The following is a 13,279-nucleotide window of genomic DNA, read 5'->3' as shown; positions in this document are numbered from 1 at the left end:
TGATGGCCTGCTTTAGTCTTTGGCAATGGGCCAACACAATCCACTATAACGTTGGAAAAGGGTTCACCGAATGCAGGTATAGACCACTGGGGTGAGCTCATTAGGTTTACCCACAACTTGACAAGTGCCTTTTGGAAACTCTTATTCAGGGTAAACATAACTTCATGAGTTAAAGCAAACTGATCTGCTAATCTAGCAGATTCCTGCATAGTGGCAGCATCATTTCCATCTAAATACGTCTTTATGTCATCAGGGACGCACCCTCTGAATTCTTCAATTAAAACCAACTCTTTCAAGCTGTTAAAATCATCATTTACATGTTCAGATGTGCACCAGCGGTCAATGCACACAAATTTCTCATAAGCAAATTCCGTATGTCTGGTTCACAGATTTCTTCAAATTTCTAAACTTTTGCTTGTCTGCTTCTGGGACCAACTCATAAGCTTTGAGCACAGCCTGTTTCACTATGTCATAGTGTGTGGCGCGTGACCATGTGGTTAAGGTGTTTAACTAGCGATCTGAAAGTCATAAGTTCGAGCCTCAGCTGAGGCAGCGTGTGTGTCCTTGAGCAAAGCACTGAACCACACACTGCTCCTGCACATTTATAGCCCAGTGGCGATGATTGGGGCAGCATAAATAAATAAATTTTGTGTGTGTTGTTTGAATTTCCAGCATCTGCAGATTTCCTTGTGAGTGATATGTGTATAAATATAACTCCCAAACTATTGAGCTCGGGGGAAACAAGGCTTGGAGTCTTGAGATGGTAAAGTATGAAAGTTCTGTTCAACCACAGAATAGGTGATGAGAGAGAGATATTTGTAATCCAGGGTAAATGTTGAGAGAAGGCAATTATGTCGTATTCCACAGGTTCCATGGTGGTAAAATGAGACCAACAGTCGCTGTAGAGTTTATCTGTCATCCTTCCAAATCCACATACTAATTATCACCCGAAGTGACTTGTCATAATTGGTATCATCTTAATGAATTGCCACACCACAGCCAGGCAATGGTTAACACATAAGTGGTCTCCACAGGATACCCCAAATCAGATCCACTCCTATGGGTCAAATGAGGTGACAACCACACATTCGATGTACGGTGAATCGATAATTAGGCCACCCTTGTGGGCAAAGGAAAGTTCCAAACAGTGACCCTTGGCCACTAGTTCCCTGGTTTCGATTCTTCAATTTTTCCTCCTTCGTCTCCGTTTGACTCTGAGTGTCTGTGTCCTCGGTTAAAACTAAACAAGCTGCACACGATGTAAACAAGCTGCAAGTCAGACTGATTCACCTTCTTCATCTCTCTCTCTTAAAATGACAATCCACAGCAAACAAAACCTAGGGATTCATAACAATGGCCACTCCCCACTGTGTGCTGACAGGTGTGCCAGTAGGTGGGATGACTGAGTGAATCCTTTCCCACATTCTCAGCAGGTGAACGGCCTCTCTCTAGTGTGAACTCGCTGGTGTCTCCGTAGGGTGAATGACTGAGTGAATCCCTTCCCACAGACTGAGCAGGTGAACGGCCTCTCCCCAGTATGAACTCGCTGATGTACCAGTAGGGTAGATGACTGAGTGAATCCCTTCCCACAGAATGAGCAGGTGAACGGCTTCTCCCCAGTGTGAACTCGCTGATGTACCAGTAGGGTAGATGACTGAGTGAATCCTTTCCCACAGACTGAGCAGGTGAATGGCCTCTGCCCAGTGTGAACTCGCTGATGTACCAATAGGGTAGATGACTGAGTGAATCCTTTCCCACAGACTGAGCAGGTGAATGGCTTCTCCCCAATGTGAACTCGCTGGTGTCTCTGTAGGGTGGATGAGCGAGGGAATCTCTTCCCACATTCTGAGCAGGTGAATGCTTTCTCCCCAGTGTGAACTCGCTGGTGACTCTGTAGTTGGGATAAATGAGTGAATGTCTTCCCACAGACTGAGCAGGTGAACGGCCTCTCCCCAGTGTGAACTCGCAGGTGATTCTGTAGGTGGGATGTATGAGTGAATCCCTTCCCACAGACTGAGCAGGTGAACGGCTTCTCCCCAGTGTAAACTCGCTGGTGTCTCTGTAGGTTAGCTAACCGAGTGAATCCCTTCCCACAGACTGAGCAAGTGAACGGCCTCTCCCCAGTGTAAACTCGCTGATGACTCTGTAGGCGAGATGAATGAGTGAATCGCTTCCCACAGACTGAGCAGGTGAACGGCCTCTCCCCAGTGTGAACTCGCTGATGACTCTTTAGGGCGGAAGAGTCAGCGTATCTCTTCCCACATTCTGAGCAGGTGAATGGCTTCTCCCCAGTGTGAACTCGCTGATGTCTCTGTAGGCTGGATAAATTAGTGAATCTTTTCCCACAGACTGAGCAGGTGAACGGCTTCTCCCCAGTGTGATCTCGCTGATGTCTCTGTAGGCTGGATAAATTAGTGAATCTCTTCCCACAGACTGAGCAGGTGAACGGCTTCTCCCCAGTGTGAACTCGCTGATGTACCAGTAGGGCAGATGACTGAGTGAATCCTTTCCCACAGACTGAGCAGGTGAATAGCTTCTCCCCAGTGTGAACTTGCCGGTGTCTCTGTAGGGTGGATGAGTGAGTGAATCTCTTCCCACATTCTGAGCAGGTGAACGCTTTCTCCCCGGTGTGAACTTGCTGGTGACTCTGTAGGTGGGATAACTGAGTGAATCCCTTTCCACATTCTGAGCAGGTGAATGGCCTCTCCCCAGTGTGTACTCGCTGGTGACTCTGTAGTTGGGATAAATGAGTGAATCCCTTCCCACAGACTGAGCAGGTGAATGGCTTCTCCCCAATGTGAACCCGCTGGTGAGCCATTAGGTCAGATGACTGAGTGAATCCTTTCCCAGAAATTCAGCAGATGACCAGCCTCTGCCCAGTGTGGTGTGAACTGATTGGTGTGTCCACAGGTGGGAAGACCGACTGAACCCCTTCCCACACACAGAACAGGTGAATGGCCTTGCCCAGTGTGAATTTACTGATGTACCTTCAATTGTGATAACCGAGTGAATCCATTCCCACTGTCTGAGCAGGTGAAAGGCCTTTCTCCTGTGTGAATTACAGGCGTTACAGTTGGTCAAATGACCGAGTGAATCCTTCCCCACAGTCTCAGCAGGAAGGATGGTCAATTGGATCCCTTGCTCCACTTCTTAAATATCTCGACAGAGACAACAAAACTGGCGTGCCATGTTTGAGCTTCCTGGAGACAAATTCCTTCTCATTTTTAACCTGTAAAAAGATTTACAAAATCCATCAATGGGTGTAGTTCAACATTTCAGATGAGATCACTTGAGTTGTCAAGGTGTGATCTGGTATCACACTGTTACAGTGAGGTTCAACGAAAGTTGGACAGAGAAATCATCTCCTGACTGGGCAGAGTGCTGGTATCTGGAATGACCATCAAATACCTGATGCTCTTCCTGTCTCTTTAAGAATGGGGCATTTCTGCCGTCTCCTGGCTCAGTTTCACTCTCTCCATTGGTATTATTCCCTGTTCCCACTGAGCTGCATGGGTTCCTCGCCCCACAGTAACTGAAACACTCTCACACAAATAGTTTTTCTTGACGTGCAGCTGGGATCTTCTTTTTATGTATTATTAACTTAAAGTGCCACAGTTTTTTTTAAAAAAAATATTTAATTGTGTTTTTAAGTAATTACAAGTGTGGAAAAAAATGTATATATCCCTTCCCCCCTCCCCTCTAACTTCCCTATATCAAAAGAAGAGAAAGTTAGAAAGAAAGAAAAAGAAAGTGCCTGGTTGTTGGAAGATCTCCACATGCTCCATGGAGTTCTTAATAACTTTAGTATGTATATTTATTTCTTTCCCCAAGTAACCAATTGTTTCATCTTCAGAGCACCTATATATTTATTCCTGTCTTTTGTAAATAAGGGCACCAAATTTTCAAAAATGTTTCATATTTATCTCTTAAATTATAAGTAATTTTCTCTAATGGAATACAGCCATAGATTTCTTTCTTCCAACAATCTATACTTAAATATGTATCTGATTTCCAAGTAACTGCAATAGCCTTTTTGGCTACTGCCAGTGCAATTTTTATGAATTCTTTCTGATATTTATTTAGTTTGAGTTTCGGTTTTATCCCTTCAATATCACCTCATAAAAGTAATATTGGATTATGAGGAAGTTGTATTCCCGTAATTTGTTCCAGTAAAATTCTTAAATTTGTCCAAAAATGTTGAATTTTAGAACAAGACCATGTAGAATGTAAAAATGTACCAGTTTCTTGGTTACATCTGAAACACTGATCAGATAAACTTGGATTTAATTTATTTATTTTTTGTGGTGTAATATATCATTGATGTAGAAAGTTATATTGCACTAATCTTAACCGAACATTTTTTGTATTTGTCATACTATCAAGACATATTCTTGACCAATTTGTTTCTTCAATTTTAATATTCAAATCACTTTCCCATTTTTGTCTTGACTTATGGACTCCTTGTTTAATTGTCTGGTTTTGAATCAAATTATACATACAAGATATAAATTTTTTAATATTTCCTTTTTGAATTAAAATTTCTATTTCATTAGATTTCGGCAATAACATTGTTTAACCTAGATTTTCTCTTATATAAGCCCTTAGTTGAAAGTAACAAAATAAAGTGTTTCTTGATACTTTATATTTATTCTTTAATTGATCGAATGACATTAATATACCTCCTTCAAAACAATCTCCTATGTATCTAATCCCTTTTTGAAACCAATTATATAAAAGTTGATTGTCCATTGGAAAAGGAATAAGTCTATTTTGAATTAAAGATGTCTTTGCTTATAAAGATTTTTTTGTCTCATCATCAACATTTATCTTATTCCATAAATTAATCAAATGTTTTAATATAGAAGCTTCTTTCTTTTCCCGTATCCATTTAGATTCCCATTTATATATAAAATCTTCTGGTACGTTTTCTCCTATTTTATCTAGTTCTATTCTAATCCATGCCGGTTTATCTTTCTCAAAAAAAGATGCAATAAATCTAAGTTGATTTGCTTTATAATAATTCTTAAAATTTGGAAGTTGTAACCCTCCTAGATCAAATTTCCATGTCAATTTTTCCAACAATATTCTTGACATCTTACCTTTCCAGAGAAACCTCCTCACATATTTGTTTAAATCTTGAAAAAACTTCTGGGGTAATTGTATTGGTAATGATTGAAATAAATATTGTAGTCTCGGGAATATATTCATTTTTATAGTATTTACTCTACCTACTAATGTTATTGGTAATGCCATCCATTTATCAAGATCTTCCTGAATTTTTTTCAAAAGTGGTGAATAATTTAATTTGTATAAGTTTTTTATATCATTATCAACTCTTATACCTAAATATTTTATACCATTTGTCAGCCATCTAAATTGAGTTATTAATCGACATTGACTATAATCTCCATTAGTAAGAGGTAAAATTTCACTTTCATCCCAATTTACTTTATAACCTGATATTTTCCCATATTCTTCTAATCTATAAGATAATTTACATAATGAATGTAATGGATCTGTTAAATAAAGTAGAACATCATCAGCAAATAAATTAATCTTGTATTCTTCCTGATTAACTCTGAAACCCTTAATATCTGGGTCCATTCTAATTAATTCAGCTAATGGCTCTATTGCCAACACAAACAAAGCAGGTGATAATGGTCAACCTTGCCTAGTTGATCTTGTTAACTGAAATGGTGTCGAAATTTGACCATTTGTCACTACTTTAGCTTTGGGATTAGTATTTAAGGTTTTAATCCATTTTATAAATGATGTTCCTAATCCATATTTTTCCAATACCTTAAATAAAAAATCCCATTCCAATCTTTCAAATGCTTTTTCTGCATCTAAAGCAACTGCCACACTCGTTTCCTCCCTCTTTTGCGATAAATGGATTATACTAATTAACCGGGTTACATTATCTGCCAATTGTCTATTTTTGATAAATCCTGTTTGATCCATATGCACTAATTTTGATAAGCATTTAGATAATCTATTAGATAAGATTTTTTTTAACTTTTTTTATTGTTTTCAAATTTTATAATCAGTATTTAATAAAGAAATAGGTCTATATGATGCTGGCTTTAAAAGGTCTCTATCTTTTTTTGGCAATACTATTAAAATAGCTGTTGAAAAAGATTCTGGAAGTCTATGCATTCTTTCCACTTGATGTATTAACTCCATAAAGGGAGAAATTAATAAATCTTTAAACTTTTTATAAAATTCAGGTGGAAAACCATCTTCTCCTGGAGATTTATTACTTTGAAGTGATCCCAGAGCTTCTTCAACCTCCTTCACTGTAAAAGGCATACCTAATCCCTTCTGTTCTTCCGTATTTAATTTAAGTGCCACAGTTTTAACGCCATATGAAAAATTCCTGCTGAAATGACTGGTTGGTTCACACAGCTGTCAAAAGGGGTTAGAGTGAATGTTTGTATTATTTCAGGTTCTTGTCACAATCATAGAAAATTTCAACACAGAAACAGGCCCTTTGGGCCATCTAGTTTGTGCTGAACTATTTAAACAGCCCACTCCCACACCTCTACCATCCAGGTACCAACACAAACCTCTTAAATGTTGAAATCGAGCTCGTATGCACCACTTGTGCTGGCTGCTCATTCCACAGCCGGATAACCGTCTGTGTGAAGAAGTTTCCCCTCATGTTCCCCTTAACATTTCACCTTTCACCCTTAACCCATGGCCTCTGGTTGTCATCCCACCCAATCTTCGTGGAAAAAGCCAGTTTGCATTAACACTATCTGTGCCTCCATATCACAATCAAATCTCCCCTCAATCTTCTGCATTCCAAGGAATAAAGTCCTGATTTGTTCAATCTTTCCTTATAACCCAAGTCCTCCAGACATGGCAACATCCTTGTGAATTTTCTCTGAAATCTCTGAACTTCTTTTACATCTTTCCTGTAGGTAGGTGACCAAAACTGCACACAATACTTCAAATTAGGCCTCACCAATGTCTTCTAGAAGTCAACATAACATCCATCTATTGTTATCAGTACTTTGGTTCATTAAAGGCAATGGGCTGAAATCATTCTTTCCATCCCTATCTACCACTTTCAGTGAATTAAGGACTTGTATTCCCAGGTCCCTTTCTTCCACAACACTCCTCCGTGCCCGACCAATCACTGTGAAAGACCTCCCTTGGTAGGTCATACCAAAGTGCAACAACTCACACTGGTCTGCATTAAATTCCATTTTCCATTTCTAAAACCATTTTCCCATCTGGTCCAGATCACACTGCAAGCCATGATAGTCTTCTCGGAGTCCGCTAAACCCCCAGTCTTGTTGTCATCCTCAAATTTGCTGATCCAGTTAACCACACTATCATCCAGATTACAGATATAGATGACAAACAACAACAGATCCAGATCTAAACATAGTCTAACAAGTTAACAGGTACATCCCCATCAATCCATTGTTCCTTTAACAAGGACAAAGGTCCCCTCACTCTACAACCAAATACGTTCAAATGGAGTAAATCCCAGTGATTATTGTACCAACTCTCTTACTGTGAACAAAAGCAAATGTATTCCTTCATTCCAGTCTTTTCCATTTTCAACACAATATGTCTTAATCATTGTTTTGAGGGCAGAATGAAATCTTTCCAAAGCCCCTTGTGATTCTGGATGGTATGCAAATGTTGTAATTTGTTTAGTTCCCAGTTCATAAACTACCTGCTGGAATAACCCAGATGTAAAATTACTTCCTTGATCAGACTGGATTTCATTCGGCAAACCAAATAAAGTAAAAAGAAACTTGGTAATAGCCTTCGGCAGTTTTACCTTTAATATTTCTGAGAGGTATTGCCTCTGGGAATCTGGATGCAGTACACGTAATAGTTAGCAGATACTGACGGCCAGCTTTAGTCTTTGGCAAAGGGCCAGCACAATCCACTATAAATTTTGAAGAGGACTCACCAAATGCAGGTTTAGACTGCAGTGGGGCCACTGGGGTGACCTGATTAGGTTTACCCACAACTTAACAAGTGTGATAGGTTCTGCGAAAGGTCACAACATCTGTCCTCAAATTAGGCCAGTAACATTTTTTTGATAATCCTGTTTAGTTTTATTCACTCCAAAATGTCGACGTAAGGGTATACTGTGGGCCAAAGTTAAAATTTCAGTCCTATAAACTTTAGGAACTACAACTTGGTGAACAATTGCCCATTCCTCACTCGAAGGTACAGCAGGTGGCCTCCACTTCCTCATTAGCACTCCATCCTTGAGATAATACCCTACTGGCACTTTCTTAATCTCATCATCTGAGAGAGCTGTTTCTTTTAAAGCTTCAATATCAGGGTCTTCGTTCTGTTCTGCTATAAACTCCTTCCTAGACAGGGATAAATCTTTCTCATCAGACTTACTACCTGAATCCTGTTGAAACAATGAAGGCAGAAAAGTCCCTGACTGGTCTTCATAACCTGCATCCCGATTTTGGCTATCATGGGTATCAGAATCATGCTGCACAGAACCGTCTGCGTCAGCAGACTGTTTAGCCATACTTCAAGTTACTGTGCAGGAAGGATAAATGTTAAAATCCATCTGTGGGTCGTCAGTGGTTGGGTTAGTTGTCAACTGCACTGCAGGAACAACTTTACCATCTGCCAGGTCATTCCCTAACAGCAAAGTAATATCTCCCACCAGTAAACTGGAGCATAATCTGATCTTAACAGGTCCCGAAACCAATCCTGACAGTAAAGTTACCTTGTGCAATGGCACGGAAACCATGCCGCCCCCAATGCCTTTAATAAGATTTACCTCAGCAGTGTCAGTCTCATCACCAAACTTTAGAACGCTGTCTAACGTACAGACAGACAGACATACTTTATTGATCCCGAGGGAAATTGGGTTTGGTTACAGCCGCACCAACCAGGAATAGTGAAGAAATATAGCAATATAAAACCATAAATAATTAAATAATAATAAGTTAATCATGCAAGTGGAAATAAGTCCAGGACCAGCCTATTGGCTCTGGGTGACTGACACTCCGAGGGAGGAGTTGTAAAGTTTGATGGCCAGAGGTAGGAATGACTTCCTAGGACGCTCAGTGTTACATCTCGGTGGAATGAGTCTCTGGCTGAATGTACTCCTGTGTCTAACCAGGACATTATGGAGTGGATGGGAGTCATTGTCCAAGATGGCATGCAACTTGGACAGCATCCTCTTTTCAGACACCACCGTCAGAGAGTCCAGTTCCACCCCCACAACATCACTGGCCTTATGAGTTTGTTGATACTGCTACCCTAGCCTGCTGCCCCAGCACACAACAGCAAATATTATAGCACTGGCCACCACAGCCTCCTAGAACGAGTAACTGAGGAGCCCCAGTAACTCGAAGAATTTTCACTGGTACCGGGGTTGACCATTCATTTACTAATACAATCCCATCTGACATAAAATGTTCGAAACCTTTCTTAACTCAGACCTTAACTGAGCCTCAACAGAATGTTCAGAACCCTGTGGGTTTATAGGTGCTTCAACATAGGCATTTGGGACTGCCTCCTTTTCCTTTTTCTTCTTCAGGACAGAACAATTAGCCATCACATAACCAGCTTTCCTACAACAGTAACAAGTAAGACCAGAATATTTCTCCTTCAACTGCTTCCCTTCATCCTTACTCTTATCACTAGTCCAAACTTTAATTTCTGGTTTGCCCTGGTTATCCCTGCTACTCTTTTGGAAGCTCTTATTCGGGATAAACTTAACCTTAGGAGTTAAAGCAAACTCATCTGCTAATCTAGCAGACTCCTGCAAAGTGGCAGCATCCTTTTCATTTAAATATGTCTTTATGTCATCAGGGACGCACCTTTCGAATTCTTCAATTAAAACCAACTCTTTCTATCTGTAAAATCATCATTTATATTTTTATACATGCACCAGTGGTCAAAACACACAGACTTCTGAGAAGCAAATGCCAGATAAGTCTGATTCACAAATTTCCAAATTTTTTCCTGTGTGATTCTGGGACCAACTCGTAAGCTTTGAGCACAGCCTGTTTCACTATGTCATAATCAGCTGCTTCATCAACTATCAAAGCAGAATAGGCCATGGCCTCCTCTACTGTCAAGATGAAGCCACACTCAGGTTGGAGGAACAACACCTTATCTACCGGTAGCCTCCAACCTGATGGCGTGAACATTGACTTTTCTAACTTCCGTTAACACCACTCCTCACCTTCTCACTCCATCCGTGATATATTTAGATATTTTGTTCCCTCTTTCTCTGCCCATCACTCTGCCTGTTCTCCATCTCCCTCTGGTGCCCCCCTCCCCCTTTCTTTCTCCCTAAGCCTCCCGTCCCATGATGCTGTCCCTTCTCCAGTTTTGTATCCCTTTTGCCAATCACCTTTCCGGCTCTCAGCTTCAACTCACCCCCTCCGGTCTTCTATCTTTCACATTTCCCCCTCCCCCTCCTACTTTCAAATCTCTTACTATCTTTCCTTTCAGTTAGTCCTGATGAAGGGACTCGGCCCGAAACGTCGACAGTGCTTCTCCTTATAGATGCTGCCTGGCCTGCTGTGTTCCACCAGCATTTTGTGTGTGTTGCCCAAACTATTGAGCTCGGGGGAATCAAGGCTTAGAGTCTTGAGATGGTAAAGTAGGCAAGTTCAGTTTATCCACAGAATAGGTGATGAGAGAGATATTTGTAATCCAGGGTAAATGTTGAGAGAAGGCAATTATGTCAAATTCCTCAGGTTCCATGGTGGCAAAATGAGAGAACAGTCGCTGTGGATTTTATCTGTCATCATTCCAAAATCTCACATACTAATTATCACACAAAGTGACTTGTCACAAGGAGTATCATCTTCAAGTGACTTACCACACCACACCCAGGCAAGGGTTAACACATCAGCAGTCTTCACAGGATACCCCAAATCAGATCCACTCCTATGGATCAAACGAGGTGACAACTACACATTCGATGTACGGTGAATCGATGATTAATCCACCCTTGTGGGCATAGGAAAGTTCCAAACAGTGATCCTTGGCCATTAGTTCCCTGGTTTTCATCCTTCCATTTTACCTCTTTCATCTCCGTCTGACTCTTGAGTGTCTGTGTCCTCGCTTAAAACTAAACAAGCTGCAAATCAGACTGAATCACCTTAATATCTCTCTCTCAGAATGACAGCCTACAGCAAACGAAACCTAGCAATTCATAACAATGGCCACTCCCCATTGTGAACTGACTGGTGTGCCAGCAGTTGGGATGACTGAGTGAATGCTATCCCACATTCTGAGCAGGTGAATGGCTTCTCCTCGGTGTGAATGCGCCGATGTCTCTGTAGGCTGGATAAATAAATGAATCCCTTCCCACAGTCTGAGCAGGTGAACGGTTTCTCCCCAGTGTGAACTCGCTGGTGACTCTGTAGGGTGGATGACTGAGTGAATCCCTTCCCACAGACTGTGCAGGTGAACGGCTTCTCCCCAGTGTGAATTTGCAGATGTCTCTGTAGGCTGGATAAATGAGTGAATCTCTTCCTACAGACTGAGCAGATGAACGGCCTCTCCCCAGTGTGAACTCGCTGGTGACTCTGTAGGGTGGATGACTGAGTGAATCCCTTCCCACAGACTGAGCAGGTGAACGGCTTCTCCCCAGTGTGAATTTGCTGGTGTCTCTGTAGGGTGGATGAATCAGTGAATCTCTTCCCACAGACTGAACAGGTGAACGGCTTCTCCCCAGTGTGAACTCGCTGGTGTCTCTGTAGGGTGGATGACTGAGTGAATCTCTTCCCACATTCTGAGCAGGTGAACGGTTTCTCCCCAGTGTGAACTCGCTGGTGACTCTGTAGGGTGGATAACTGAGTGAATCTCTTCCCACAGACTGAGCAAGTGAATGGCTTCTCCCCAGTGTGAACTTGCTGATGTCTCTGTAGGGTGGATAACTCAGTGAATCCTTTCCCACATTCTGAGCAGGAGTATGGCCTCTCCCCAGTGTGAACTCGCTGATGACTTTGTAGGTTGGATAACTCAGTGAATCTCTTCCCACATTCTGAGCAGGTGAACGGCTTCTCCCCAGTGTGAACTCGCTGATGACTCTGTAGGTTGGATAACTCAGTGAATCCCTTCCCACATTCTGAGCAGGTGAACGGCCTCTCCCCAGTGTGAACTCGCTGATGACTCTGGAGGTGGGATAACCGAGTGAATCTCTTCTTACAGACTGAGCAGGTGAATGGCCTCTCCCCAGTGTGAACTCGCTGATGTACCAGTAGGGTGGATGACTCAGTGAATCCCTTCCCACAGACTGAACAGGTGTACGGCTTCTCCCCAGTGTGAACTCGCTGATGTTTCCATAGCGTGGAAGAGTGAGTGAATCTCTTCTCACAGACTGAGCAGGTGTACAGCCGCTCCCTGGTGTGAACTCGCTGGTGAGCCATTAGGTCAGATGACTGAGTGAATCCTTTCCCAGAAGTTCAGCAGATGGCCAACCTCTGCCCGGTGTGGTGTGAACTGACTGGTGTGTCCACAGGAGGGAAGACCAACTGAATCCTTTCTCACACACAGAACAGATGAATGGCCTTGGCCAATGTGAACTTGTTGATGTACCTTCAATTGTGATAACTGAGTGAATCCACTCCCACTGTCTGAGCAGGTGAACAGCCTTTCTCCTGTGTAAAATGACGGTTGGTCAAATGAAGAACGGTTGATTGAATCCCTTGCCACATTTCTTAAACATCTAGACAGAGACAACAAAACTGGCATGCCATGTTTGAGATTCCTGGAGACAAATTCCTTCTCATTTTTAACCTGTAAAAAGATTTATAAAATCCATCAATGGGTGTAGGACAACATTACAGATGAGATTACTTGAGTTGCCAAGGTTTGATCTGTATCACACTGTTACAGTGAGGTTCTACCCAAGTTGGACAGAGAAATCATCTCCTGACTGGGCAGAGTGCTGGTATCTGGAAAGACCATCAATTCCCCGATGCTCTTCCTGTCTCTAAAAGAATGGGGCATTTCTGCTGTCTCCAATTTGTGCCTTGGCTCAGTTTGACTCTCTCCATTGGTATTATTCCCTGCTCCTGCTGAGCTGCATGGGTGCCTGGCCCCACAGTAACTGAAACAGTCTCACGCAAACAATCTTTCTTGACATGCAGCTGGGATCTTCTTTTATGTATTATTAACTTAAAGTGCCACAATTTTAAAGCCATATAAAAAATTCCTGCTAAAATGAATGGTTGGTCCACACAGCTGTTAAAAGATCTTAGAGTGAATTTTTGTAATATTTCAGGTTCTTGTAGAAAAGTACAACACAGAAACAGGC

At 41.8% G+C, this 13,279-nt stretch overlaps 1 protein-coding gene across 1 annotated transcript in view; it reads right to left on the bottom strand.

The window, feature by feature from the left end:
• LOC140722423 (uncharacterized) overlaps positions 1-12,738 on the bottom strand; it is a 324,366-nt gene extending 311,628 nt beyond the window's left edge. The window contains exons 1-2 of the mRNA XM_073037167.1: positions 11,238-12,738; positions 1,556-2,761 (exon numbers count right to left, since the gene is read on the bottom strand). Of these exons, the coding sequence (XP_072893268.1) occupies positions 1,556-2,761; positions 11,238-12,389 (2,358 nt within the window). The 5' untranslated portion in view covers positions 12,390-12,738. The remainder of the gene's footprint in view (positions 1-1,555; positions 2,762-11,237) is intronic.
• Between the last annotated feature and the right edge of the window lie 541 nt (positions 12,739-13,279).

This window comes from Hemitrygon akajei, unplaced genomic scaffold (genome assembly GCF_048418815.1).
Source record: "Hemitrygon akajei unplaced genomic scaffold, sHemAka1.3 Scf000077, whole genome shotgun sequence".
Lineage (NCBI taxonomy): Eukaryota > Metazoa > Chordata > Chondrichthyes > Myliobatiformes > Dasyatidae > Hemitrygon > Hemitrygon akajei.
Note: the sequence above shows the minus strand (reverse complement) of the source record. Positions and strands in the feature narration are given on the sequence as shown.